This window comes from Delphinus delphis, chromosome 1, assembly GCF_949987515.2.
Source record: "Delphinus delphis chromosome 1, mDelDel1.2, whole genome shotgun sequence".
Classification (NCBI taxonomy): domain Eukaryota; kingdom Metazoa; phylum Chordata; class Mammalia; order Artiodactyla; family Delphinidae; genus Delphinus; species Delphinus delphis.
In genome coordinates, this window is record NC_082683.1 from 39,765,923 (window position 1) to 39,791,818 (window position 25,896).

The window sequence follows — 25,896 nt, forward strand, 5'->3', positions numbered from 1 at the left end:
GGAAGCAAAGATCACAGAGGAAGATAAAAATGGCAGTTGAGTTAACTACTTTGCACCTAAGGTCTTTCTTACTTTTTCATTAATCCTTTGCTCTAATATATACATTTGTTTTTATATACACAATTCTGCCTGGTCAATACATACTGCTCCTTAATTTAGGATATTCTTGTTGGTATCTTCAAAGAGAGTGAGTAGAATGAGGTACACAGGTGCATCATTGAAATACCCCAACTCTGGGACTTTTGCTGTGTTAGCAATCACTGTCTCTCACCTGATGGCAGTCAAGGGGTCATAAATCACAATCATCAATGTAAGGCCAACTGGCCCGAGGCAGGGGAACACAATCAGATTCACAGGTTGCATCAGACCGAAATTCTCCAGACCACCCGGTTCCAGAAACTGCCCTGGAGACATTCCGGACCACCCAGTTCCAGGAACTGACCTGGGGACTTTGAACCCAGCCCAGCCTTCCAGCCTTTTGAGGGGCGGGACTAACGGTCCCCCAGGATACCCGAAAAGACCACCAAATAAGGAATACCCTGTGCCCTCCCAGATTCACCACACCCCTTTCCCTTCTTCCCCTATAAAATCTTGCCCGAACCTCACCCGGGGGCGACTTCTCTGGCCCCTTTCTCTCGGACCAGTGAACCTCGCCCGGGAGCGCTCCCTAATGAAGCTCACTTGAAGCTTTCCTCTGTTTTGCGGTGCCGTTTGTTAAGATCCGACCTTACAATCAATGTTGGAAGAGACTCACTCAGACGCAGTCTCACTATAATGTCTTCCAAACAATTGAGTCTCCTCCATGCACTATTTTTGCCAGTGTCATTTAGCTTCAAGTTGAACACCTTTAGTAAGACCAAGTTCACAGGTCACACACCCACTCCGTCCTCAGGCAGCTCTAATGGTTAAGAAGTTTCATTTCTCTATCGACCTTACCTCTTGCTTTGGCCTCCCCTGGAAGATGTCTGACTATCCTCCTTCACAGCTCTTCAGACAGAACGATGGTGGTCGGCCTCCTTTCTTCTCTAAGCTATGAAACCCCAATGTCTTCTCCTATTTCTCACAAAGTCATATCCCTGTGAGCAAACTCAGTGTGGACATCCCCATTCCCCTTCTTTCTGGAATAGCAGGCCCTCTTCTCTAGGAGCAGATTCATCACTACCATCACACACCCCAAGGTCAACTACATGATTCCAGCGAGGCTGTCCTGTCCTTACATATCCTTGCCTCTTGGGCCACAGTTGCCCTGCCCAGAGGTGGCCGTGTCCTCCAGTTCCTGCCCAGAGGAACTCCAGTCCCTCCTGGAACTGGAACTAGAATATGAGAGTGAGTCACTCTCTAGTGGGGGGACCACTGGATGTGACAGTTGACACAAGCTCCCTAGAGATGCAGGAGGCCAGGCTACAGTCTTCAACTGTATAGGAGGCTCTGGGACTCTTCTAAAAACTTCTCTATTCTGTGTAAACTGGTTCAAGTTGTATTTCTTTCGCTTGTAACCCAAGAGCCCTGATAAATGTGCTCTGGTATATTTCCTCCACCCTACGAGATCTCCACAACTGAAGCCAGTATTCATGAGGGGTGGGGAGGCACTTGTCCAAGTCAGAGAAGAGACCAGCAGGCCTAGTCCCTCCCGGGTTTTGGCCCTGAATTCCTACTTTGCAGGTCCTAGTGGGCTTTCCCAGTACAACACTGCCCTTTCCCAGATCAAGCCATAAGACCAGCAGCTGCAGAGGGGGTTCAGTTACTCACTGGGTCGTTGTACATCTGAATGATGAGCTGTTTCACCCCATGCAGGGTGGGGTGGGCCCATGGAGAGGGATCCAGCCAGTGACGGTTGAGGTCGAACCCCATCAGAGAGCACCTAGGCAGTACCCAGAGTCAGAGTCAGTACAGGAGCAGTCATTATGCCACTTACCTAGCACGTGTTTGTTTGTTTGTTTTTTGTCAGAGACAGTGCTGAGCATTTAACACGTGTTAATTCAGGCACTTTCAACAACCCTATGAGGTCACTATTATTATAATTCCTCCTTTACGGAAGAAGAAACTGAGTCACGGAGAGGTTCAAACATATTTCTGCGGAGCAGTCTCACTTCAGTGTCCATGAGACCACAGACGCATGCGCATCTCCAATACAGGGCCAGAAGGAAGGCTCAGGCCTAAACCATCGCTTTCCCCACTGTTCCTCTCTGTCTCACACCCACAGCCAATCCATTGTGTCTACCTTCAAAATATACTCAGAACCCAGCACTTTTTATCACCTCCACGGCTATCACCTTGAGCTTGGACCAAGGTCCGGAGTACTGTAATAATCTCTTACCTGGTCTTGTTTCCACCCTTGCATCATCCTACCCCACCTCTCACCCTACATACCCTCCCCCTTTTCCACACAACACCCAGGGTGATCCTATTAAAACATGTCTGATGGTGTCCCTTCTCTGCTCAAATGGTTCTCTGCTAGATGCAGAGTAAGAACCAAAGTCCTTACCACCAGCTATAAGTGCCCATGTTGTCCACCCGTTATCTTCTCTCACTTCAGCTCCTAACACGGTCACTCCTGCTTCTTCTGTGCCAGGTTCTGTCCTCTTACTGTTCCTCCAACAAACTGAGTGCTTCCAGCCCAGGGGCTCTCGTACAGGCTGTCCCCTCTGCCTGGAAGCCTCTTCCTCCAGGTAGCCGAGTGATTCGTTCTCACTTAGTGCCAGTCTTTGCTCACAGGTCACCTGCTCAGTGAGGGCTACCCTTCCCACCTTCTCCACAATTTCCCATGGGCACATTAATTACTTCACCAGGGCAAGTGGGACCGTGACCTCTGGTCTCCTCCTATCCCTCTTCCTTCCCTTTTTTCCTCCAGATCGACTCAAAGCCTTGCTTGTCCTTGGAAAGATGCACCACCTCCAGGTCTCTGGGCCCCCGCTTCCCTCTGCTGGGCCTCTGCACACTGTAGGCTTTCTCCAGGCCAGCCCAGGCTGAGGGACAACTTCAGAAACCCTGTTCTTGCGCACAACTCAAACCACCGCATCCATCCTCTTCCTGTCCCCAGAATGTCTCCCACACAGATCTGACAATCTTGCCTTCTTGATCAAGATTCAGCTATGGGGGCTTCCCTGGTGGCGCAGTGGTTGAGAGTCCGCCTGCCGATGCAGGGGACACGGGTTCGTGCCCCGGTCCGGGAGGATCCCACATGTCGCGGAGCGGCTGGGCCCATGAGCCATGGCCGCTGAGCCTGTGCGTCCGGAGCCTGTGCTCCGCAACAGGAGAGGCCACAACAGTGAGAGGTCTGTGTACCGCAAAAAAAAAAAAAAAAAAAAAAAAGATCCATCTATGATTCTCTATCACCTATAGGATAAAATTCTGCTCTTCACAGATTTTTAACCAGATTCAAAACTGATGAACTTTTTGCCAAATTGTTCCCCCCTTCTTGGCCCAAATTGTCCCCCTTTTCTTTTCTACCCCTTCCATCCCATCTTATTTTACTATTTTACCCATCCCTACTTATTTTCCCAACCCCTCTATTTCCTTAAGTAATAAAACTCAACCCCCTCTCAGCTTGTTACATTTACATCCCCACTGCTCATCTTACTCAGAAAAATAAAGGATTCTACCGAGGACCCCTCCTTCAAGGTGGTTGGGGTGTTGCTAGGGAGTAAATAATAATAATTTCCCCCATCACTTAAAGTAAGCTGGCTGGGAACCCTGTGGGAGAATAACTATAGTGTTTCGTGGGGACACATAGGGAAAGGCTTCACTGAGGAAAAACCATTTGAGTTGGGTCTTGCTGAATGAATAGAATTTTTCCAGGTGTTGGGGGCAGAAGGAAAAGTGTAAGCAAAGAAGGGAACTGTGAAGCCACCCCGGCTATTGGGGGAATGGTGGACAATTTGATTTGACTGAATCACAGAGTACTATGTATGTATGTAGCAAAGAGGTGGTGATGGTGAGCTGTAGAGGGAGTGGGAGGGGAAATGTAAGGGCCTCGAGTGGCCGGCATGGAGGTTCACTGTTTCGTATTTGCATTGCTATACTTAGATGAATTGGGTGCTGGTGTTGGCTTCTCACTGATGGCGGAGTGGGGACAGAAACAGTCATATGCAGGTTACAACAGCATCATCACCACAGTCAAGGGGTCACAGTCAGCAGACATTACTTTGTCCCAAGAATTAAGTACTTTACTAAGTGTGAAATACTTTATCTATGTCAACCTTATGAGGGAGGTACTATTATTAGTCCCATTTTGCAGATGTGGAAACTGAAGCACAGAGGGTTATAAACAACTTGCTTGAGAGAAGAGGTGATGTCAGGATTGGTTTACAAGCAGTCTGACATTCCGTGCTCACAAGAAACATAGTCTAACAGGAGAAAGAAGATCTGCTCACAGGCTTACGTACATTTATAATCCAGGACCATGTTACGAGGATTAAGTGAGGACAAACTTAAGTTAGCACAGGTTCTGGCACATAATAGCAGATCAAAAATGTTATGTTTTCTTGTACTTTATCATTGGTTTGTGCTACATGCTGTATAAGTGGCACAGACTAATCGGTCTGTGGTCCATCAGGGGCTGGAGTGGGCAGCAGACGGCAGTGGTCAGGGATGACCTCCTGGGTTTCTCCCCAGTCTGGAAATCAGGCAGATCTGAGTTCACACCCATGCTCTGTTCCCTCTTAATGTAGTAGGCATTTGCCCATTTTCTTTGGGGAATTCCTAGCATCTAACTCTGTGATTAGATGGGGCAGCATTAGCGAGAGTTCGTTCCTCCATCATTAAAAGATGATGACACGGTGGCGGTGCCTTTTCTCTTACCCCAGAAGAGAGATGGGCCCAATGACTTGGCGTCCAGGGCAGCGGCAGGAAACCCAGACTCAGGCAACAGCTACTTCTGTCCAGCACTTAAATTTGGACTAGGTGATGCCACGCTGGGAGTTGGGTCATACAGCAGTGCTACCGTGGAAGAGAGATAGATTATTCCTGCCAACAGCCAATTTTTCTGCCCTCCAGAGCTACTCTGTTAATTAGTTGTTTTCCAAGTCTGGTCTTCCAGCTTCTGCTTCGTTCTGTAAGCCCCTTCCTATAAATTCCATTTTTGCTTAAGTGGCGGAGTCAGTTCCTGTTTCTTTAACTGAGAGCATCCCTAACCATATGGCTCTGTGGGCTAATTTATAGAAAATTCCAGCAGGCCCCTATATTGCCCACTTCCCGATGGCTGGTTACCAAGGAGACAAAACCATTGGTCTGGGTGCTGTTCCCAGAGAGCTCTTCCAGCCCGCACTGAGCATCTAAAAATTTGGAAGGGAACATTGTCGTTGATGACAGGACTTAATCATAAACTGTATCCTTTGAGATGGTTAGCTTACCTACCTCTCCCTCTTCCAAACAAGAATGTCCTCAACAAAGTCTTGGCCGAGTCACCAGGCTGTTCCATGACACCTCCAGGACCTGGTACTCACCACCTCCCCAGGCAGCTTATCCCATTCTTGGACAGCTCTGTTAAGAAAGTCTTCCTTCTCTTTAGCTGAAATTTGTCTTCTGGTGACTTCACCCATCAGTCTCAGTCTTTCCCCACAGAGTCACACAGAGCAATGAGGCTACGTTGGGAAGGCCAGAAGCTTTGGGAGTCAGTTAGGCTTAAGTTTTGGCTGTACTCCTTACCAGCTATGTGACCTTTTTAAAATTTCTTTTTTTAAAACCCCTCTGGGCTTCCGTTTTATCATATGTAAAATGAGGATAACATCCTCGACCTTCTGGATTGCATACGTGAACTAGTGTCTGTAAATGGCCCAGCAGAATCCTCAGACAGAATGAATATTGAATAAATGGTAGCCAGTGATGGCAGTGGCAGTGGTGGTGACTGTGGTATCGTTGAAATTGTCTAAATCTAAATATCTTCTACTCCAGGAAGGCTTGCTGACTTCCTCTCCGCAAATGTGGGATGGGTGCTTTTCCTCTGCTCCTGGCATCCACTGCTCCCACATCGGAGTGGCTACAGCACAAGATAGAGTAATTATTGAGTCTGTCTTCCCCACTGGACCATGAATTCCTCAAGTGCAAGGATGATGTCTTATTTGTGTTTGTACTCCTGTGCCTGACAAAGAGCCTGGACTACAGTAGACGTTAAAGACTGAGTTGTTGAATGAACATTTCATTCTTTCCCAAGCATTTTCCTATCTCATATGATACGGTTCTCACAACCATCCAGCCACACAGGTGGATTGCGTTTTTCAAGTGGGAGCATTGAGGGCCAGAGAGGGTAAGGTAAGCCATTCCTCCAAGGTCGCCTAACCTGTACTCCACAGGGTCCAGACTGGAATCCAGGTGTCCTGGCCCTGGGCTCCATGGTCTTCACACCTGGCCATACTGCTTCCGGGAAGCCTCTCTGATTCAAAAAAGTGAGATTTGAAACTGAAGGAAAAGTGTTATTGGTGAGAGATCCTGAAAGATCCACTCCTTGATCCAGCCTACAGATGAAAGCAGAGTATGGCTGGTGATTCAAAGACAGCTCAATCCCCAAGAATCCTGGAGCTCTTCAGAAGCTAAAGCATTGGCGGAACTCTGAAATCAGTAGTACCTGTGCTGGGTTTTTCTGAGATGATTTTTAAAGACTGCTTCTATTGGCAACCAGTCTATCAGTAGAAAGAGTGCTATTTATTGAAGAAAACGTCTTAGTAAAGTTGCAGGAGCCCTGGCTAGGGGCTGGGGGACAGGCCTCACCTCTAATATCTATATCATCTTGGGAAAGTCACCTCCCTCCCCTGGGCTCCATGCTCTTCTCTGTAAAACGAGGGTGTTATACTTCACTCATGGAGGACTCTTCCAGCTCCCTCATTAAGTGATTCAAAAGCATCAATAATTGGACTTTACCTCCAATGTTAGGGACTTGGAGGAAGCATACGTTTTGAATAAAGTGAAGTTGAAATACAAGGAGAACAAAATATTCTAGAAAAAGGATTGATACAGTTTTTAAAAGAAATGCCAAATAGTTAAGGGTTACCAATATCTTAACATTAATTACATGCATTTTCCAACATTTGAGATTTGCATCAGACCCAGTCCTTGCCTCTAGGAGCTCTCACATTGCTCAGAGCTTTGAAGAGAAGATGGGAGTTTGCCAAAGTCAGGACATGAGAGAGCATGCCAGGCAGAGTTCATGGTATGTGCGAAGTGAGGGAAGTAGAAAGCTTGGAAATTCTATGTATTTCTAACAGTGTTATGCTTGTGTTTTGTGCTGTGTCCTTCCCTGGGCTATAGGCACTGGGAAGGCACTGCTGGTGCAGGTTCTTACTCTTCAGTGGTTTCAGCTGCCTAAAGACAGGGGAATGGACAAGATGACCTCCAGATGCCCGGCTCTCACCACTATGGTTGCCACTTTAGGGTCCCTTAGTATGAAATCTGGGGTCTCTGCTCTGGGCCTGTGTCTCCTTGGTCCTCTACTATTCTGCTATTTATTTTCAAGGTAAAATTTCTGCGTGAGCTCAAAATCAGGACCCATGTTCTGGCATGAGTGGGGCTACCTATGGTACCAAGAATCTTGAATATTTGACATTAGGACCATTCTAGAAAATCCAAATTTATGAAAGTCAAGTTTATATATAACTTCTTCCTCTTGAGTTGGAGATACTCTTGAGTATCTTTTCTTTCTTCTTCCAAACTGTGAGCCCAATGAGGCCAGGGAATATGTCTGTGTCATCTTGCCTACCTCCACTCCAACTTCCCTACTATAGACTGAGGTGCTGAGAAGGTTCAATACATCTATTGAATAAATAGATTATTGAATAGATGCACAAGTGCATGAACAAATACCCTGAAGGTTTGTAAACAAGGTTTAGATAATTACTTGAAGACATATTTTGAAAAGTATTTAAGCACTTGTTACATGCTAGACACTCTCACAATAGCCAAGTGAGGTAGGTAGTATTTATCCCCATTTTATAAATGAGCAAATAAAATCCAAGAGAGATATGACTTTGAGAAGGTCACTTGACAGCTACTAGAATATAGAGCTGGGATTCAAACCTAGGTCTTACTGAACCCAGTGACACTTTGGGGTCCCCCCAGCCATTAAGGAGACTATGTAATCTGTGAAAGAGTTGCTAGCCTACTCCTCTGTCTGCTCTTCCAGTACTTCTCTCCTTCTCTTCTGCCCAATGGCAGGGATACATGGTTCCAGAGAACATTATTTAAATGGCAAATAAACAGCTCCATCTTGTGAAGGGCATTGTGCTTCATCCCTGTTGCAATAATGGCAACTGGAATGAGAGCAATGATTTTAACTCCCCTCCTTGTGATTTCCTTTTCACATCCTCTAAAGAGTAGAGAAAAAGGCAGTTTGCTGCCTCCAGGTCAGTCTTGTCCTGAGCACGGCAGGGCTGTGTGCTCCTGGAAGGGTGGCGTTGACAAGTAGAGATGTATGGGGCACACATGCAATCGTCCCTCAAACACAGCAGTTTTTCAGCATTATCAATGAGCTGCATTGGATTAAGTATATTTGCACCAAAAGCAAAATAAATATTGCTTTGTTTAATGCCACTAAGAGGTTGGGATTCAATTGCCCTTGGCCTGAGGCACCTTCCAGCTCTATTGATTGGCCGGTGTCAGGATGCCAGACAAGCTGTCATCAACAGCTCCTGCAAAATGCTTAGCAGGTGGGCTGGGCTCTGCTGTGGTGGAGACAGAGGGGAGCGGGCAGTGTCCTTTGTCTCAAACACACACACAAGGGATAATTATAACAATCACCTCCCCATCACCACCACCGAGATATTTAAAGCATTTCCCTCACATTCCTTCTCAGATGATCGCAGCAAGGATATGACCCAGGCTGTGGAGGCAGAGAAGGAGGATGAATAATTACATAGGTTCCAATTCAGAAGGATTTGGGTTTGAGTCCCAGATCGACCACTGCGTAGTTTTATGACCTTGGACAAATTCATGTTTTGCTCAAAGACGTAAAAGCACTGGGAGGGCAGAGACTAAATCAATTTCATTTGCCACCCAGTCTTCAGTGTTAGCCCAGTGTCAGGTACACAGCCAACTCGCAGTTAAACTGAAGAAATGGAAATAAACAGAAAGGTTAAGTAATTTGCCCCTAGCTCAGCAAGGACCAGGGACAGAGGCAGGACTTGAACCTGGCGTGCCCAGCTCTAAAGCCGATGTTCTTAACCATCACTCTATTCTCTCTTAGCAGCCCTGGGAGTCAGCTCAGGGCCTGATAGAGGGACTCATGTGAGGTGAGGGCTGGATGCCACACCCTTAATTTTTTTTTTAATAAATTTATTTATTTTTGGCTGCGTTGGGTCTTTGTTGTTGCGTGCGGGCTTTTTCTAGTTCTGGCAGCGGGGGCTACTCTTCGTTGTGGTGTGCGGGCTTCTCATTGCGGTGGCTTCTCCTGTTGCGGAACACGGGCTTTAGGCAGGTGGGCTTCAGTAGTTGTGGCTCTCAGGCTCTAGAACACAGGCTCAGTAGTTGTGGCGCATGGGCTTAGTTGCTCCGCGGCATGTGGGATCTTCCAGGGCCGGGGCTCGAACCCGTGTCCCCTGCATTGGCAGGCAGATTCTTAACCACTGCGCCACCAGGGAAGTCCCAACACCCTTAATTTTTAAATGGGGAAACTGGCTCTCAAATAGGACCTAGCACAAAAGGTACCTTTATGCAAATTGACAAAAGGTGCCCCCCCCACCCCGCCCCGCTCCAGTCTGACAATTTAGAAACGGGTGCCCCTTCTGGGTGGGTGAAGTACAAAATGATGTCACTTGTTCTGGCCAGACGTGGGGTCGGGAGCAGAGTCGCAGCCCACCTTGACCCCCTGACCAGGAGCCTTTGTGCAGTGCACAAATTGCATATCCATGGGAGGAGGCCCTGGACGTGCCCAAGGTTCATAGCAGAGCCAGGATGAGCACTCAGGGTTCCGACCTCCAGGGATCAGCATGGTCTTGACCCTGTAGTGGTGGTCCTTCTGGCAAGGTGGTAAGATTGGGGAAGGGGGTGATGAGACCACACCTGGGGAAGGGGTCATCTCTAACACTAGACTCCCTGGGGCCCTTTCTCCTGGAGCTTATTCCTGGTGGACAAGGAGAACCTAATTGGAGCGCCCTCTCCCTTCCCGTGGAGATTGTGTGCTCCAGGATTCAGCCCCCTCCTTTCCGGCTCCTGCTGGTCAGCAACAAACACCCGGGCTTGGGGGGATTTCCACCCTGAGGCTTAAAGCGATTTTGAGAGCCAGTCACCAAATAGAAGGACCCAAGGTTCCATAAAACACAATCTCCCCATTTCAAAGATGGGGAAACTGAAGCCAAGGTCACACAGCTATGTAAGGATAGAGTTGAAAGTCCATTCCAGAACTACTGGATTATTTTTTTCTCTGTAAGAACACTTACAAAGAGTAAAAAGAACCATTTTAAAGGCCCAAGGGGGCACGTTTTCTAAAGGAGTGTACAGTACTGGCCCTTGGGGCTAGGAAGGCTATTTCCATTCCTTTAATGAAAAGAGGCAGAGGAAGCATAAGGGAAAGAAAAGTCCTTTAGGTCTTCACAGATCTGGGAGCTGGCGAGACCCTCGCCCACCTGGTCTGAGCCTGAGAAGCGGCGTAGGTTGTGAGTGTGGACTCCAGAGCCACACTGCCTGGGTAAGACCCTGGAGGGCCCATGGATTAGCTGGTGGCTTAACCTCTCTGTGCCTCAGCCCTGATCTGCAAAATGTGGATTCTGCCTACCTCAGAGGGTTGTTAAAAGGATTAAATGAGATCAGCCGTGTAAATGCTGGGGACACCGTCTTGCTTGACATAAGCGCTATACACGTGTTAGCTGGTCTTATGGTTTCATCTTGGTATGACACTCAGGGTCCTCCACAAACTAGTCCCAACTTATTCCTTAAGCTTCTTGCATCATGTCCCCCAACCTGTACACCATGCAAGGCTTGCACATTATATGTCCTATGAGCTAGTTACAAAAAGGTACACCCTTCTGCGGGCTGGTGCAACATCTCCAAGTGGCAAGGCTCGTCAGCCTCCATCTCCTCTCTTAGCCTTTGTGCAGTGTGTGAACCTGCACCATAGGCTGCAGTCCTGACCATGTGCACTAGCCACGCCAGACCACCTGGTAGTGGGCTCAGGGCTCCTGTTTACTCGGGGTTCAGGCAGCAGGGCTCAGAGGCTGAGCACTTGGGCTTCGAGTCAGCTCTCTAGTTTTGACTCCTGGATCTCCCTCACATGGGAACTTGGGCAAGTGAGTTCACCGCTCTATGTGCTTCAATTTCCTTGTCTGTAAACTGAGGATAATATTAGAACCTACTTCATAGTTTCATGGGGTTGTTGGAAGAAACCCCTCTTTGCTTTCAATCCCAATGGGGACTTGTAGTCCCCAGGAATCAGGAGAATGGCTCTTCATCTCCATCCCCTTGCATCCTCTTCCCAAGGGAGGGGATGGAACTTATCTGACGGGTCAACCTGATACAAGGAGCAGAGACTGTTGGGCCTGGCCCTCCTGGCACAACTTGTTTGGATCTGTGACCCTGCAGGGAGGGTCCGTTCTGTCCTCCTCTCCTCCACTTGGTGTGCCTTCTGGGAGGCAGCTTCCTTCCCACTCAGCTTGTGGCTGGTGGGGAAGTTGAATTTTGGGGTGACGTATAAGGAGGTCAATTTTGGTCACAGATATAAGCCATGCCTTGCAAATTCTGCTTTTTTCAATAATAAAGCTAATATTCTGACCTCTATCTTTCTGACCCCTGTATCTCCTCCTACATTGGTGGAAGTAGGCTGAGAGTGGGAGAAAGAGCATGATGAGTTATGACCCCTACATGTCCAGTGGGAATAATACATTAACAACTATTAGACTACAATGAGATATCATCTCACGCCGGTCAGAATGGCCATCATCAAAAAATCTAGAGGCAATAAATGCTGGAGAGGGTGTGGAGAAAAGGGAACCCTCTTGCACTGCTGGTGGGAATGTGAATTGGTACAGCCACTATGGAGAACAGTATGGAGGTTCCTTAAAAAACTACAAATAGAACTACCATATGACCCAGCAATCCCACTACTGGGCATATACCCTGAGAAAACCGTAATTCAAAAAGAGTCATGTACCAAATTGTTCACTGCAGCTCTATTTACAATAGCCCGGAGACGGAAACAACCTAAGTGTCCATCATCGGATGAATGGATAAAGAAGATGTGGCACATATATACAATGGAATATTACTCAGCCATAAAAAGAAACAAAATTGAGCTATTTGTAATGAGGTGGATGGACCTAGAATCTGTCACACAGAGTGAAGTAAGTCAGAAAGAGAAAGACAAATACCGTATGCTAACACATATATATGGAATCTAAGAAAAAAAAATGTCATGAAGAACCTAGGGGTAAGACAGGAATAAAGACACAGACCTACTAAAGAATGGACTTGAGGATATGGGGAGGGTGAAGGGTAAGCTGTGACAAAGTGAGAGAGTGGCATGGACATATATACACAACCAAACGTAAGGTAGATAGCTAGTGGGAAGCAGCCGCATAGCACAGGGAGATCAGCTCGGTGCTTTGTGACCGCCTAGAGGGGTGGGATAGGGAGGGTGGGAGGGAGGGAGACGCAAGAGGGAGGAGATATGGGGATATATGTATATGTATAACTGATTCACTTTGTTATAAAGCAGAAACTAACACACCATTGTAAAGCAATTATACTCCAATAAAGATGTAAAAAAACAAAACAACAAAAAAAACAACTATTAGAGTAGGGTCCGACAGCTTGTATAATTCCATTAATGTTTGCATTGTTATCATCACTGTTGTTATTTAACATTATTATTCCTTTGGTAGAGAATGTGTTGCTCATCTCTTCACCCAACTAACTCCCACTCTCCTCTCAGGAGTCATCTCACCAGCGCCTCCTCCTTGAGGGCAAGCACGTGGCCAAGCCCACCTCAGATCCCTGGGGATGCTCAGGACGAAGCGTGTGCCGAGTGAGCGTTTGCGCATAGGGCAAGGCGGACAGTGGGAGATGAAGGAGGAGGAGCTTCCTGGATGCTGTGTCCGCCTTGAAGACCAGGCTAAAGAGGATAGGCTGCTTCTGATGGTCAATGGGGAGCCCCGGAAGGATCGCACATAGAGAACTGACACTATTCCAGCAGCGGTTTAGGAACTAAGACCGGGAACGATAAAGTTCTTGATTCTATCATATTGTTTTGCTCCTCCGGACTCCCCAGCCACTAATTCTGGCTTACTGTCTCCTCAGAGGCCTGTCTTCACTGTAGAATCAGTTATTAAAATCAACTCACTATCAACTCTAACTTTGAAAGGCTATTCAGCTGCTTGCGGGGACAGAGATGGGGAACTGCCTCCGTAGACATCTAGCCATCTGGCCTTTTCTGAGGAACCTGGCTGGGAAGCTCATTTGAATAATTGGTTTTAGCCGTGTGCACTCGTGGGTTAGACACCTGATTATGCTGCCTGCCCCAGTGTCCTTTCAGCCTCTGTAGAAACATCACGCAGGTTACATAAAGCGGGAGAGAGGCTCTGGGAGGTAAGGCTTTGTCTGGCCCCTGCGTCACTTGCGTTTCATCTTAAATAACTATGTGGCTCACTCCCTGTGTGACCTTGAGCAAGTTACTTAGCCTCTCTGTGGCCTGGTTTCCTCTTTGTTCAAAAAGGCAGCATGATTTCTGCCCAGTCCATGCCTCCTTGTAAGGTTCTCAGAGGAGGTGGGGTGGGGGGGTGAGGGCTGTAACTTAGCAGGAATGCAAGTGGAAAGATTTAGGTTGACGAGAGCTCAGTGTCAGATAGCGATGGGCATGTAGGCTGTGCCAGGAGAAATACATCCCCAGAATTAGGCTGTGGTGGTCCCTTCCTTCTCCTATGCCACTAGCTAGCTCTATGAACTTAAGGGAGTTACCTAATCTACCTCAGTCTCCTCACAGTCTCCTCATCTGTAAAATGAGAATAATGAGAGTTGTTCTGAGAATTAAACAATACATGCAAAACACCCAGAATAGGGTCAGGCCCAGGACGTTCAATAGATGTTAACTAGTCATCATCATCACCACCACCACTATCATCATCATCAAAAACATCAGCACCACTGTCATCGTCATCATCAATGTCATCACCACCATCATCACCGTCATCATTCTCATCATTATAACTGTCCCATCCTGGACCCCATGCCACAAATACAGACCACGACAAACATCCGGAGTATGTTCAGAGCACAGCTGTAGGGACGGGGAGAGGAATGGATTTCAGATTACATATGAAAATTTGTAAGGCTTTGGGGATGTTCAGGCTGGAGAACAGGTGCTGGCAGGGGTAGAGTGAGTGAGGAGTGGGGACACACAATCCTCAAACAGCTGAAGGGCTACTATGTAAAAGATGGACTGGACCTGACTAATCTTTCAGGGGTAGAAAGCAGAGGTGATGGGCTATCAGGTTTAGCCTGGACATAAACACCCCCTAACAGTCAGAGCTGTCAGCAGTGCAGCACTTCTTAAGCTTTCCCTGCCCTGGGCAGGGCACTGGACAAAGGTCTTTGAGCTCCCATCCCACTCCAAGGCTGATGAGGCTACGGAGAGGCAGCAAGGGGGGACACGAGGCCTGGGTGGGGAAGGAGGCACAGTGAGAAGGGGCTGGCAGATATCGCCTGGTGAGACAACTTGCAGTGGATCTCTGTTTCCATTTCTAGTTGATGAAAAATGCAGTTTTATGCTGTCAAAGAACAAATAGGATATTGACATGTATTTTACACAGCTAATTTTATGTTCTATTCTATTTTGGACAGTTAAAAATGTTTCCCCGTTTGGATGTTGAGGTGGGCAAGGTTGGTCAGTTCCAATGTCTGTGGGTGAGTGTGTGTATGTGTCTCGTGTGGTGTGTATATCTGTGTGTATCTGTGTGTGTGCCTGTGTGTGTGCATGTATGTGTGCGTGTTGGAAATACTTCCTCTGATGTTTCACCCTCTGCCATACTTAATGATGTTTGCTGTGCAAATCTCTCCTTATCTCCTTTTATGTCTGGTGAACTCCTATATACCATCCGCCCTTCAAAAACCAGCCCTCGTCACCCCCAGTCAGAAGGAAGCACTCCCTGCTTTCAGGATACAGTGTAGCAGGGGGATGAATCTGTAGCAGGCCAGGGTTGGCCTGCCTGGATTCCTAACCTTCCTGCTGGGGGACGTGGGGCAAGTTCCTTGGTGTTTCTGGGCCTCAATTTGCTTTTCTAATTAAAAAGGGGCCATAATACTACCTCCACCTCAGGGCTGTTGTGAGGGTCAGAGGAGATGATACGTATAATGTGCGGTTAGTAGGCACTTAGACATTAGCTCTGATTATGCCTCGGCCTCCACAGCCTCACACTCACGCCTCTAGTACAAACACTGGTCTTCTTATCGCCAAGGACCGCCTCTGATTTCCATCTGCTTCCCTAAGGCGTAGCACAGGGACCGACACTCAGCAGGCCCCCGACAAACCTTAGTTAAACTGGATTTACTGCGCTGGAGCATTCTTTGCTACGTGAGGCTCACCAGGGCGGAGAGGCATGATGCGTTGCGAGTCTGCGGGTCGTAGCAGCATCCGTTTCCACCACAGGGTCTGCAGTGTCATGCGATAAAGCTGAATCATTTCTACACCACCCACGGAGGTCTACTCCTCTCCCCCACCTCCACACTCCCAAGAAGCACTGAGGCTTCCCCCAAATGAGAAATTCCACAGCATCCTGCTATCCTTTGGGTAACTGCGTATTTTACGATGACTGATAGGCAATTACTATGGTAATATTGCAATTCAGCGTGTGTGAGGTTTGGGAAATGAGAAATTATGGGTAACTACTTTGGACTCATTTCTATGGTAACAAAAAGTAATTGTCATTAAATACCGGTTATAGGGAGGCTGTACCTGGTAATTATAGATTTTTATGCCCAAAAACATAAATAAAACCAATAAATTTATTCAAAGGTCTATGACTATTTACTTATACGTGGCTCTATGGAATACACAATGACAAGCACCTAATTAAGAAATGCAAACCCGATGCGGAGTTTCATATTGTCATATGGAGATGAAGAGTCTGTTTTCCAAATGCAAGGCACCTCGCACATCACACAGGCGCAGTGGGGTACAGGTGGGGATGGAGGTTGTCTCCTCTGTAAAGGAAGTGATGGGGAGAACGTGGCAGAGAGAGAGAGAGCAAGAGTCGCACTGTGTGGGACCAGCCACACCTACTGCAGCACAGTGAGAATCGCCAGCCGCCATAGCCTGACTCGGCCCATCACCCCCGACCCCAAAGACCTTCCAACCACTGGCTTGTAGCTCTCGGCTCTCTGACACCTGAAGTTACAGCGTTCATCCCTCAAAGCTCCTAGCCCTGAGATACCCCTAGAACTCTCCAAAGATGCTCAAATTGCATTGATAAGTCATACCATTATTTTTTTATTGTGATAAAATACACATAACATAAAATTTACCATTTTCATCATTTTTAAGTGTACAATTCAGTGGTATTAAGTATTCATAATGTTGTGCAACCATCTCCAAAACTCTTTCCATCTTGTAAAACCGAAACTCTATACCCATTGAACAGTAACTCTCTTCCCCGCTCCTCAACCCAGCCCCTGGAAATCACCATTCTACTTTCTGTCTCTATGATTTTGACTACTCTAAGTACTTCATATTAGTGGAATCATAAAAAATCTGTCTTTTTGTGTCTGGCTTATTACACTTAGCATAATGTCCCCAAGGTTCATCCATGCTATAGCTGTACCATTCTTTTTTTTTATTATTATTATTTTTTTTTTTTTGTGGTACGCGGGCCTCTCACTGCTGTGGCCTCTCCCGTGCTGAGCATAGGCTCCGGACATGCAGGCTCAGCAGCCATGGCTCACGGGCCCAGCAGCTCCGCGGCATGTGGGATCCTCCCGGACCGGGGCACGATCCCATATCCCCTGCATCGGCAGGTGGACTCTCAACCACTGCGCCACCAGGGAAGCCCCGCTGTACCATTCTTGACAGAGCCTCTCCCTAGTACTTCTACTAAATGACGAAGCGTGCCTTTCACTTCATTTTCCTCTTCCAACAGGGCAGGGGGACACTGAGGCCAGGGGAGAGAAGTGTCTTGCCCCAAGACTAGAAGACTCAGGAGAGCGGGGAAAGTTAGACTGCTAGTTCTCTGCTTCCACCTCCAGCTTGTAAGGCACAGGCAGTGTCTGGGAGTGTGGAGAGTCCTGGACACACCATAGGACCTTGAACGGGCTCTTCACCTCTGCAGACTTGGTTTCCCTTTTGCTCAAATGAGTACAATAAAAACTGACTTTCTCAGAGAGTCACGGTAATGATGAAAGGTGGTTTTTGGATGTAATATACAATAACGAAGTGTGCCTCTGAACCCAGAGTTCTCTAAATCACTACAGCAGCTCATCATAGTATTTATATCACAACAGCATAAAATCAAAACAACTGGGGTTAGGAGGCCATGTTGCTGAAATTAAAGGGTTGGGAGCTGACGGCGTGTGGCGATGACTACTTTCCTGGGGACTGGAGCTCCGTGCCATGGCACAGTTGCGAAACACTGCTGTGGTGTGTATGTATTCATTCAGATAATATATATCAAAGGCCAGTTCTATGCTGGGCACCACGCCAGGCTTTGGGGATGAAGTCCTGACTTCACGGAGTTTATCATCTAGAGGTGGAGACAGTCATTAAATAGGTAGTCACGTGATTACGAATTGGGGCCAGGGCTCTGAAAGGACGGTACAGAGTGCTCTGAAAGAGTGTAATGGGAGACCGAATTTATTTTGGAGAATCTAGGCAGGCCTTTCTGCGAGCGGCATTAAACCTCACGCCTGAACTGAAAAAAATGGCCAGTGTTGCTGGAGTGTAGTACGTGAGACGAGGGTATAGTCGTTCTGTGTTTTTATTAGATGCCGTAGTATCATTGTTTCTACCGTTACACCATCTAACTGTCCTAGAGGGCACCTGGAGAGTGCACTGTGGTTGCTGTAACTTTGGCCCTCTCTACTCCTCCCATAAGCCGGAGTCTGGGAGCACGTACAGTAGTGTAGTAAGTAAACACTGCTGCTCTCTTACGTAAAATGCATTCTCTCTCACGGGACAGCTGCCATCATCGGCCATTAACTGCTAGAGTGCAGTTATTCTACTATTCTACTATAGTAGAATAGTAGAAGCCCAATACTTGTATTATTAAATATTAAATAAAAGCTTTGCGTGATCAAATCTGGGAAGTCTTACTCTCCTGCCTAGACTAGATTATATGGTTCCTTAATGTGGAGGAAGCAGAAGGAGGAAGAGGAAGCGGGGTCGGGGGAGAAGAGGCGCCTGCAGGACAGGCCTGTCTGCGGCTCTCCACTGGGTCTGGCGTGTGTGATGCCAGCAGCTGGTATAGGACAGCCCAGGAGCACAGCTCGGCTGGGGCACGCCTGCACCCCTGCCCACTCCTCACAGGCCACACGACTTAAGGCAGGTTATTTATTCAACGTCACTGAGGCTTGAGAGACTGCACGTCCTGAGGGGAGGTGTAGAGAGTGAAGGTCAGGGAGCACGTGATGGAGGTGGGGCTGACCCCAGTGCTGCGAGGCGGTCTGTGAGTGGGGTTCTGTGTGCTGCCCGGAGGTTCTGACAAGCATCCTTCCTTCCCACTGGCCGCCTTCTGTCCTTCGCTCCTCCCCCCGACTCCCTCTGGCTTTTCCTCCTGTACTCACGCTAATCGGACTAGGTTTTTATTATCTGCGAGCAGAGAAAGCTTCAGAGACCCTCCTCCATAGAGTTGCTGTGAGGATCAAATAAGTGTGTGAACGCCTGACACACGGTGCTGGGTGGCAAGCGGAATTCTCGTAGTGGCCTTTCCCAGATTGGGTTTCAGAAACCCTGAGCCTCTGGGGACAGGGTAGTGGTGGAGCGGGTGATGGGCTGGAGGGGTAGCGAGCTCTTTAGGAAAAGGGTTCCTTTGGGCAACACCGGACACTATATTCCCCTCTCGGGATTCCTGTTGAAAAGTCTTATTGTGAAAGAACTTGTTTAATTTTGCTTAACTCTGTGTTTCCCAAATTCACTTGAACTCCAAATCTTTCTTCCCCCATGATGCCTGGACAAGTCCCAGCCAAACCACGGGACACCGTGCTGGGGCTGGCCTACAGGACCTCTAAGGCACCTTGAAGTTATCCATCTGGAGTCTTGATCACTATTTTTTACATTCTCCCAGACTTGAATGGTGAATGCTCATGCTAGGCTCTTTGTTGCTACTCAGCTATTTTAGCAACAGGACTAATGCCTGTGGTTAGAGATTTTCTTCAACTCTCATAACGAGAATCACACATTCTCACTAGGAGAACGCGGGGCTTTTAAACTTCGGTACAGAACCGTTTCTGAGGAGTGGAGCTCTTTTATCCTGAAATCCCCAAATCACAAAATTTGGACAGCTTGAGGGCATGTAGGAAGCAGCCAGCTTCCCAGCACCAGGCCCCTGGCCATCTGAAGCCCAGGGAGGGGAGGCATTTTGGCCAAGGTCACAGACCTCTTTCCAACTGGTCATCCCGGGACAGCAGATGATGACATAAATAAGTGTGTGTAGTGAACGGTCCTGACCTCTCTCGGACCACGGCCGCTCTTGTAATTAAACATAAACGTTAACATCAATCAAATGGTCCTTCCACCAACATTATCACTAACAGTGTATTCTGTCCAGCGAAGGTGGGAAGGCACTGCTCCCAGGCCTGCCGCAGCCATAAAACCTGCCAGGGCTAATGAGCCATCGCTTGAGCCAGTTAAGAGAGGAAGCAAAACTGTCTTTAATTAAGGCATCATGCATCCCATGGGTTCTCTCTAACTCATACCCAGGGGTACTGGGAAGCCCCTGTGGACCCAACTGTCACATTCTGGGAAAGCATGAAACCAGCTCTGTTTAAAATGGGCCTGATGGGATGTCAGGCAATGTGGGTTCTGGTCTGAGCTCTGCCACTGAACTTGGGCAAGTCCCATCTCATACCTGAGCCTCAGCGCCTTCCTCAGTAAAGTCATCCCTTTCCTTCTCTCATATCCACCAAATTCTTTTTGAGCATCTACTATGTGCTGATCCCTGCTGACAGGCACCGGGGACACAAGGACCATTAAGGCTCAGTGCTTTCCCTCCGGTGACTTTAGGACCAGTGGGGTCCATGCAATAGGATAAGACATGTTCGGTAGCCAGGCCTGTGGGAGCTCAGAGAAGGGAAGGACCAATTCTGTTTGGGGGTTTGCAGAATGTTTTCTAGAAGAAGAGGCATGAGCTGAGCTGTGAGGAAGGGTTAGTGAAATGAGGAAGGGACCAGGAGGTTCTGGACAGAGGGTCTTTATGAAGGTAAGGTATCAGGCACCAACAGGACCTGTGTAAGGAACCAGGCCTCCCTTAGAGTGAGCAGAGCAACAGTTCTATGACCAGAGGGTGGGAGGTGAGGCACCAGGTCACACAGAACTTTGTGTCAAAGCCGGGGAGTTTGAATGTTACCTTGAGAGTTGTGGGACTAATCAACTCTCAAGCTGTATAATTTAGGCAGTGAAGTTAGACAGTCAATGATTTACTGGTTGTATGACTTTGGGCCAGTCTGTTGCCTCAACCGTGAAATAAGGGTAATAACACTCTCAGAGGATTCAATGTTCTCTCAGCAGATGGTTCCCCGGGTAGTGGAATTTTCAGCTGTAAATTATGGTGCTAAGCCAGGAGAAAGAGCTCAAGATGTGAGTGCCTGAGTGAGTGTGGGGCTAGCCGGTATGCCCACACCAAATCAAAATGCCGTTCACGTGGTCTGGGTTGCTACTCTCTTTCATTAATAATCTCCAAGAAGAAACCCGGAAACAAAACAGTAACCCTTATCACCACCATATGATATTCTGCAAAGCACGTTCATTGCCACCTTTTCCTTTGATGCTCACAAGTGCCCTGCCAGGTAAGTAATTATTGTCTTAATTATGCAAGAGAAACTGCAATGCATCAGAGAGGGAAAGTGAATTCCCCAAGGTTACGCAGGAAGTAGGTGCCAAAACTGATATTAAGTCCCCTGATTCCTGGTCCGGCAAGCTGCCCAGAAAACTCCAGCAAGTGACCTCAGGTGACTGTGAACGAAACAGCCAAGGCCCATTAGTCATATTCTCAAGGGCCAGAGTGAAACTTCCTCTAATGAACTCATGGGTCGTCTGAAAATTCTTCCTCAGAAACCTATCCCCTTTTTCTTCCTGCTTCCACACCACCATCCAAGCATTCTCTCCCGTCCCTCACCTGTAATTGCCCAGGTAGACGCCATCAGGGTTGAGCATGGGTGCAATCTTGAAGACCAGGTGTTCCCGTAGGGCACGAGCAATAGGGTGCTGGCTTATGAGGAAGTCAATGATCCCTGGAGAAAGAGAAGCACCTGGGTTAACCTCAAAGTGTTTCAGGAAGGAGGAGCACATTTCCCTCGGCTGGGAAAACACAGCTCAACAGGTGATTTGGGCCTATGTTGTTAGCCACTGTGAATGTACGGCTGTGGACTAGGTGTTGCCCAGTGAATTTTACAAATAATATCTCTGTTTCCAAGAGACAGTTCAAGATGTAATATTGAAGTTCATGGGTTGGGGGAGAGCATGTCTTGCTAAAGAGCACAGGGTGGGCCTCCAGGAAAAGACAGCATATGAGCTGTGCCTTGGAGGGGCCCCTGCGTCTTGACAGACAGAGATGGGGGAGAGGCAGGATAACTCTAAACAATAACTTTAGAGCTGCTCCCTAATGGACGCGCTGTTGGCTAAAGGCTGCCATCAGATTGGATGACGATGGAGTCAGGGACCTTAGGGGTCTCAGTCCTCAAGCGGCTGATGGGTGCACCAGGAAACACAAAGGAGAAGTCACAAGAGGACAGGGAGGTTTTGTCAATGCCCCCAAGCCTGCTCCTTTCCCCACTTTGAGGGTCCCCTGTTCCCAGACTCTGGGGCCGGCTGCCCTCTCTGCTTTTCACTGGCACCAACAACTACCTCGCCTTCAGGTCACCAGATTTAGAAGAGTTGAATTCTCCATGACCCTCCTCCCACATTCAGGGGGTCTCCAAGTCTCTTCCTTGAAGCTAGCAAATCTGCCCCTCATCTCCATCCCTCTGCCTCTCTTCTATTCTAAGCCACCATCATACTTGGCCTGGATGAGAACAACCACATCTGACTTAGGTGACAGCAGCCACCTCTAGAATGAGCCCTCATCACTATAGCCAGAGGGATTGTCCTGAAGGGCAAACCTGACTCTGTCACTGCTGTCGTTGATATCCTGGAGATGGCCCACATATACCTACAGGAGAGCGGGTGAGAAAACAAGAACTGAGTCCTTGCCTTGTCCCTCCTTTTCTCCACATTTCTACTTATTCATCAGAGACCCGAGAAAAGTAGGCTAAATGGAGCTCTGGCATTCCATGAAATTCCTGTAATGCTGGGAAGAGACAGGAGAGTCCAAAACCCTCCCAAAGTACAGAAGGAGAACTCCTCTCCTGCTGGAGAGAGCAGGAAAGGCATCAAGGAGAAAGAAGCTTTTGAGCTGGGCCCTGAAAGAGAAGTAGGTTTTGACAGCCAGACAGGAGGAAGCAGCGGGGTAACTAAGAACGAGCCACAGGCCCAGCGGCAGGCACTTAGCCCTTGGAATGAGAAGTCGCTCAGAGGCACATTCAGAGCTGCCATGGCCGGTGAGGGACATCTTGGGCTTTTCATTAGGCCGGGGCTGAGAATCCATGGGCAGCCGAGAGCCAGTTGGACATCATTTACTTCGCCGCCGAAGCGGCAGTCGACCAGATGCCCTAATTTATTTGTTGGTCTTCATATGAAAGCTGCAGTTTGCCAGTAAACAGGCAGGGTAATGATGCCAGGCACCCTTGTTAGGGGCTAGTAATTGCTTAATCTGTCCACTAATTGACCCTGGCTCCTGGGGCAGCCCTCCGTCAAGGAGCCAGCCTGTGCTCAGGGCCTGGCCGTGCTGCCTCAGAGGATGGCTTCTGGAAACGGAGGAGCTCATTGTGAGCCATCCTCCTTCACAGATGAGCAGGTTAATTGGGCTGCCGATGAGGCAGCTAATAAAAGGATGAGAGGAAACAAAGCCAGACCGGAGGCTGCAGCCACCCAGAGTGAGTATGGGGCAGGGAAAGCAGAGGTTTTAGACTCATTTCTTGGCTTGAGGTAAGATACTGTTCAACAGGAGTCTTTCCTATTGATCAGGAAACTAGGAGGAGATCTTCCACTTGTATTTGGTGTGGGAGGGGGTGGTAAGTGAAGAGAAGGATGAGGAGGAATGTCGGAGAAAGTCAGAGTGGAGAGGAAATGCCATCCCCCACTATGGGCCCAAGCACGGCATGGACCGAGGAAGCAGAGAGCGTGTGGACCTGGGGACCTGCCTGTGACTCTTCACCGGTTGTTAGCTTTCTCTGACCAGTTTCCTCGTCTTGATACAGAGGTAACAACACTGAACCTGGAAGACTGATGTGGGACAGGGTTAGAACCCCTGCCTTTTGACTGCCTGACACAGCGCCTGAACACTGTGATGTGCTCTCATAAACTCACTCAGATCAAAGGTTGAAAGGCAGTGGAGTAGTAAAACAGTAGAATGCAGTTTAGAACCAGGAGTCCTTGTCTGTGAAGTTGACTGACTATGGGATTTGGGGACAAGGATACTCAATTGGAGAAGCCAACAAACCAGCAGTTAGAGAACTGGGGTTCTAGTTTTGGTTCATTGATAAATTTAGAAGAAAGAATCCAGGGGTTCCCAAGGATGCAACCCACACCAACAGCCTATGATTCCATCTACTTCATTCCTCTCCCCCAGAGTAGCAGAATTCTCATCTGTTAAGTGAGGAGAATCATCTCTCTCCTGCTGGGAGACATAATCCACCCCCTTAAAATCAGTCTCTGTCCCTTAAGTAAACAAGTTTGCAGGTCCTTTCCTTTGAACCGATGTAATCAGGAAGGTGGAAGAAAGCAGGGCTGGAGGCTAGCGAGGCTGGAGGAGAAGAAGGAAAAGTGGCAGAGGATCTGAAGTGAAAGCTGGGCGGCAGACCTCACTGCCCTGCCAACCTCGCCTGGCCACGATGACCCTCGCCAGGCAAACCACAACTGAACATCCATTACTGTTATCTCTCCCAGTATACTTGGTTCAGCGCGAGGCACACAGCAGGTGCCTAATAAATGCCTATTGATAGATTGGTCCCAGGAATTCATTCAACCTTAACAAAGTACGGTAAGTCCCCTACATTCGAACTTTCAAGTTGCGAACTTTCAAAGATGCGAACGTGCGTTCAAATGTCCAATCACATAAGTTAGTTCACGTGCACACTGTCATGTGCATGCATCCTCTACAAGTAGTTATGCTTTTGTATACTCTACTGTACAGTACTGTATAGAGTACGGTAGTACAGTATCTTTATTTCAGGCTAGATTTGCAAGAGGATGACTTCATTGAACTTGCTGTGTAACATGAGGAGCTTACTAATGAAGACCTGATGGAACTGGAGGCCCACAGAAAGGACAAAGAGAGACAAGAGGAAGAAGAAGTAACTGAAGAACTGAAGAGATGCATGACACAAGAAATGGCAAGGGGATTTTCTTTATTTGAGGAGGCACTGTTAGTTTCTGAGGCACAGGACCTGAATGTAGAATGGTACATGAAGGTTGCAGCAACAGTTCAGAATGCAATCCAATGCTACCATGTCATCTATGATGAGAAGAAAAAGAGCTACTACCCAGACATCACTGGATCATTTTTTCAAGAGGGTAGATAGAATTGAATCCAGCAAGGAACCAGAACCTGTGCCATCAGCGTCAGGCATGAGTGACATTGCAGCTCGCCCTCCGTGTCCTATCGCTGACGATCCTTCAGCTCTACCATCTCCCAGCTCCTCTCCCTCCTCCAGTCAGTAACTCTTCTTGCCTGTTCACTCAGAGCCAGTCCCTGTATGCCAGATGTTGTACTGCACTACTGTACTTTTCAAGGTACTGTACTGTAAGATTTAAAATGTTTTCTTTATTTTTTGCATTTGTTTGTTATGTATTATTTGTGTGAAAAGTATTATAAACCTATTATAGTACAGTACTCTATGGCCAATTGTACCCAATTGTGCCAGTTGGGTACCTAGGCTAATTTTGTTGGACTTATGAACAAATTGGACTTACGAACGTACTCTCAGAATGGAACTCATTCATATGTAGGGGACTTACTGTAGAGGGTTAGTTGTGCTGATAATCACTCATTGCACAAACATTCGCAGGGCCAGGTCCCTGCCATGAGCTCGGCATTCCAAGATGCGTGAGAGGTTCCTGCTCAAAGGGTGCATGGAGAGAAAGCAGCCCCCACTGTACCCACTGGCAAAGGCTCTGGTGGGAACAGCACAGGGAGCTCTGGGAACTCAGGGGACTCCTGACCCAGCCTGGGGGTCAGGAAGAGGCCATGGCAACTTAAAGGGTGAGTAGAGTGAGCCAGATGAAAGGGGTGCCAGGGGACAGTGTCCCAGGGAGGGAGGGTCTTACACAAAGGCTGGGAGGTGAGAAAGAAGACAGCCTGTTTGCTAGAGCTCTTCAATTCCAGGGGGCATAGCTTTGTAATTAAAGGCACAGACTCTGAGGGACTTCCCCGGTGGTGCAGTGGTTAAGAATCTGCCTGCCAGTGCAGGGGACACGGGTTCGGTCCCTTGTCCGGGAAGATCCCACATGACGCGGAGCAACTAAGCCCGTGCACCACAACTACTAAGCCCACGTGCCTAGAGCCCATGCTCTGCAACAAGAGAAGCCACCGCAATGAGAAGACTGCACGCCGCAAAGAAAAGCCCGCGTACTGCAACAAAGAGTAGCCTCCGCTTGCCGCAGCTAGAGAAAACCTGTGCGCAGCAACGAAGACCTAACGCAGCCAAAAAGAAAGGAAGGAAGGAAGGAAGGAAGGAAGGAAG

At 48.1% G+C, this 25,896-nt stretch overlaps 1 protein-coding gene across 1 annotated transcript in view; it reads right to left on the bottom strand.

The window, feature by feature from the left end:
* AGBL4 (AGBL carboxypeptidase 4) overlaps nt 1-25,896 on the bottom strand; it is a 1,259,489-nt gene that overhangs the window by 106,226 nt on the left and 1,127,367 nt on the right. The window contains exons 7-8 of the mRNA XM_069540446.1: nt 21,234-21,348; nt 1,750-1,861 (exon numbers count right to left, since the gene is read on the bottom strand). Coding sequence (XP_069396547.1) covers nt 1,750-1,861; nt 21,234-21,348 — 227 coding nt within the window. The remainder of the gene's footprint in view (nt 1-1,749; nt 1,862-21,233; nt 21,349-25,896) is intronic.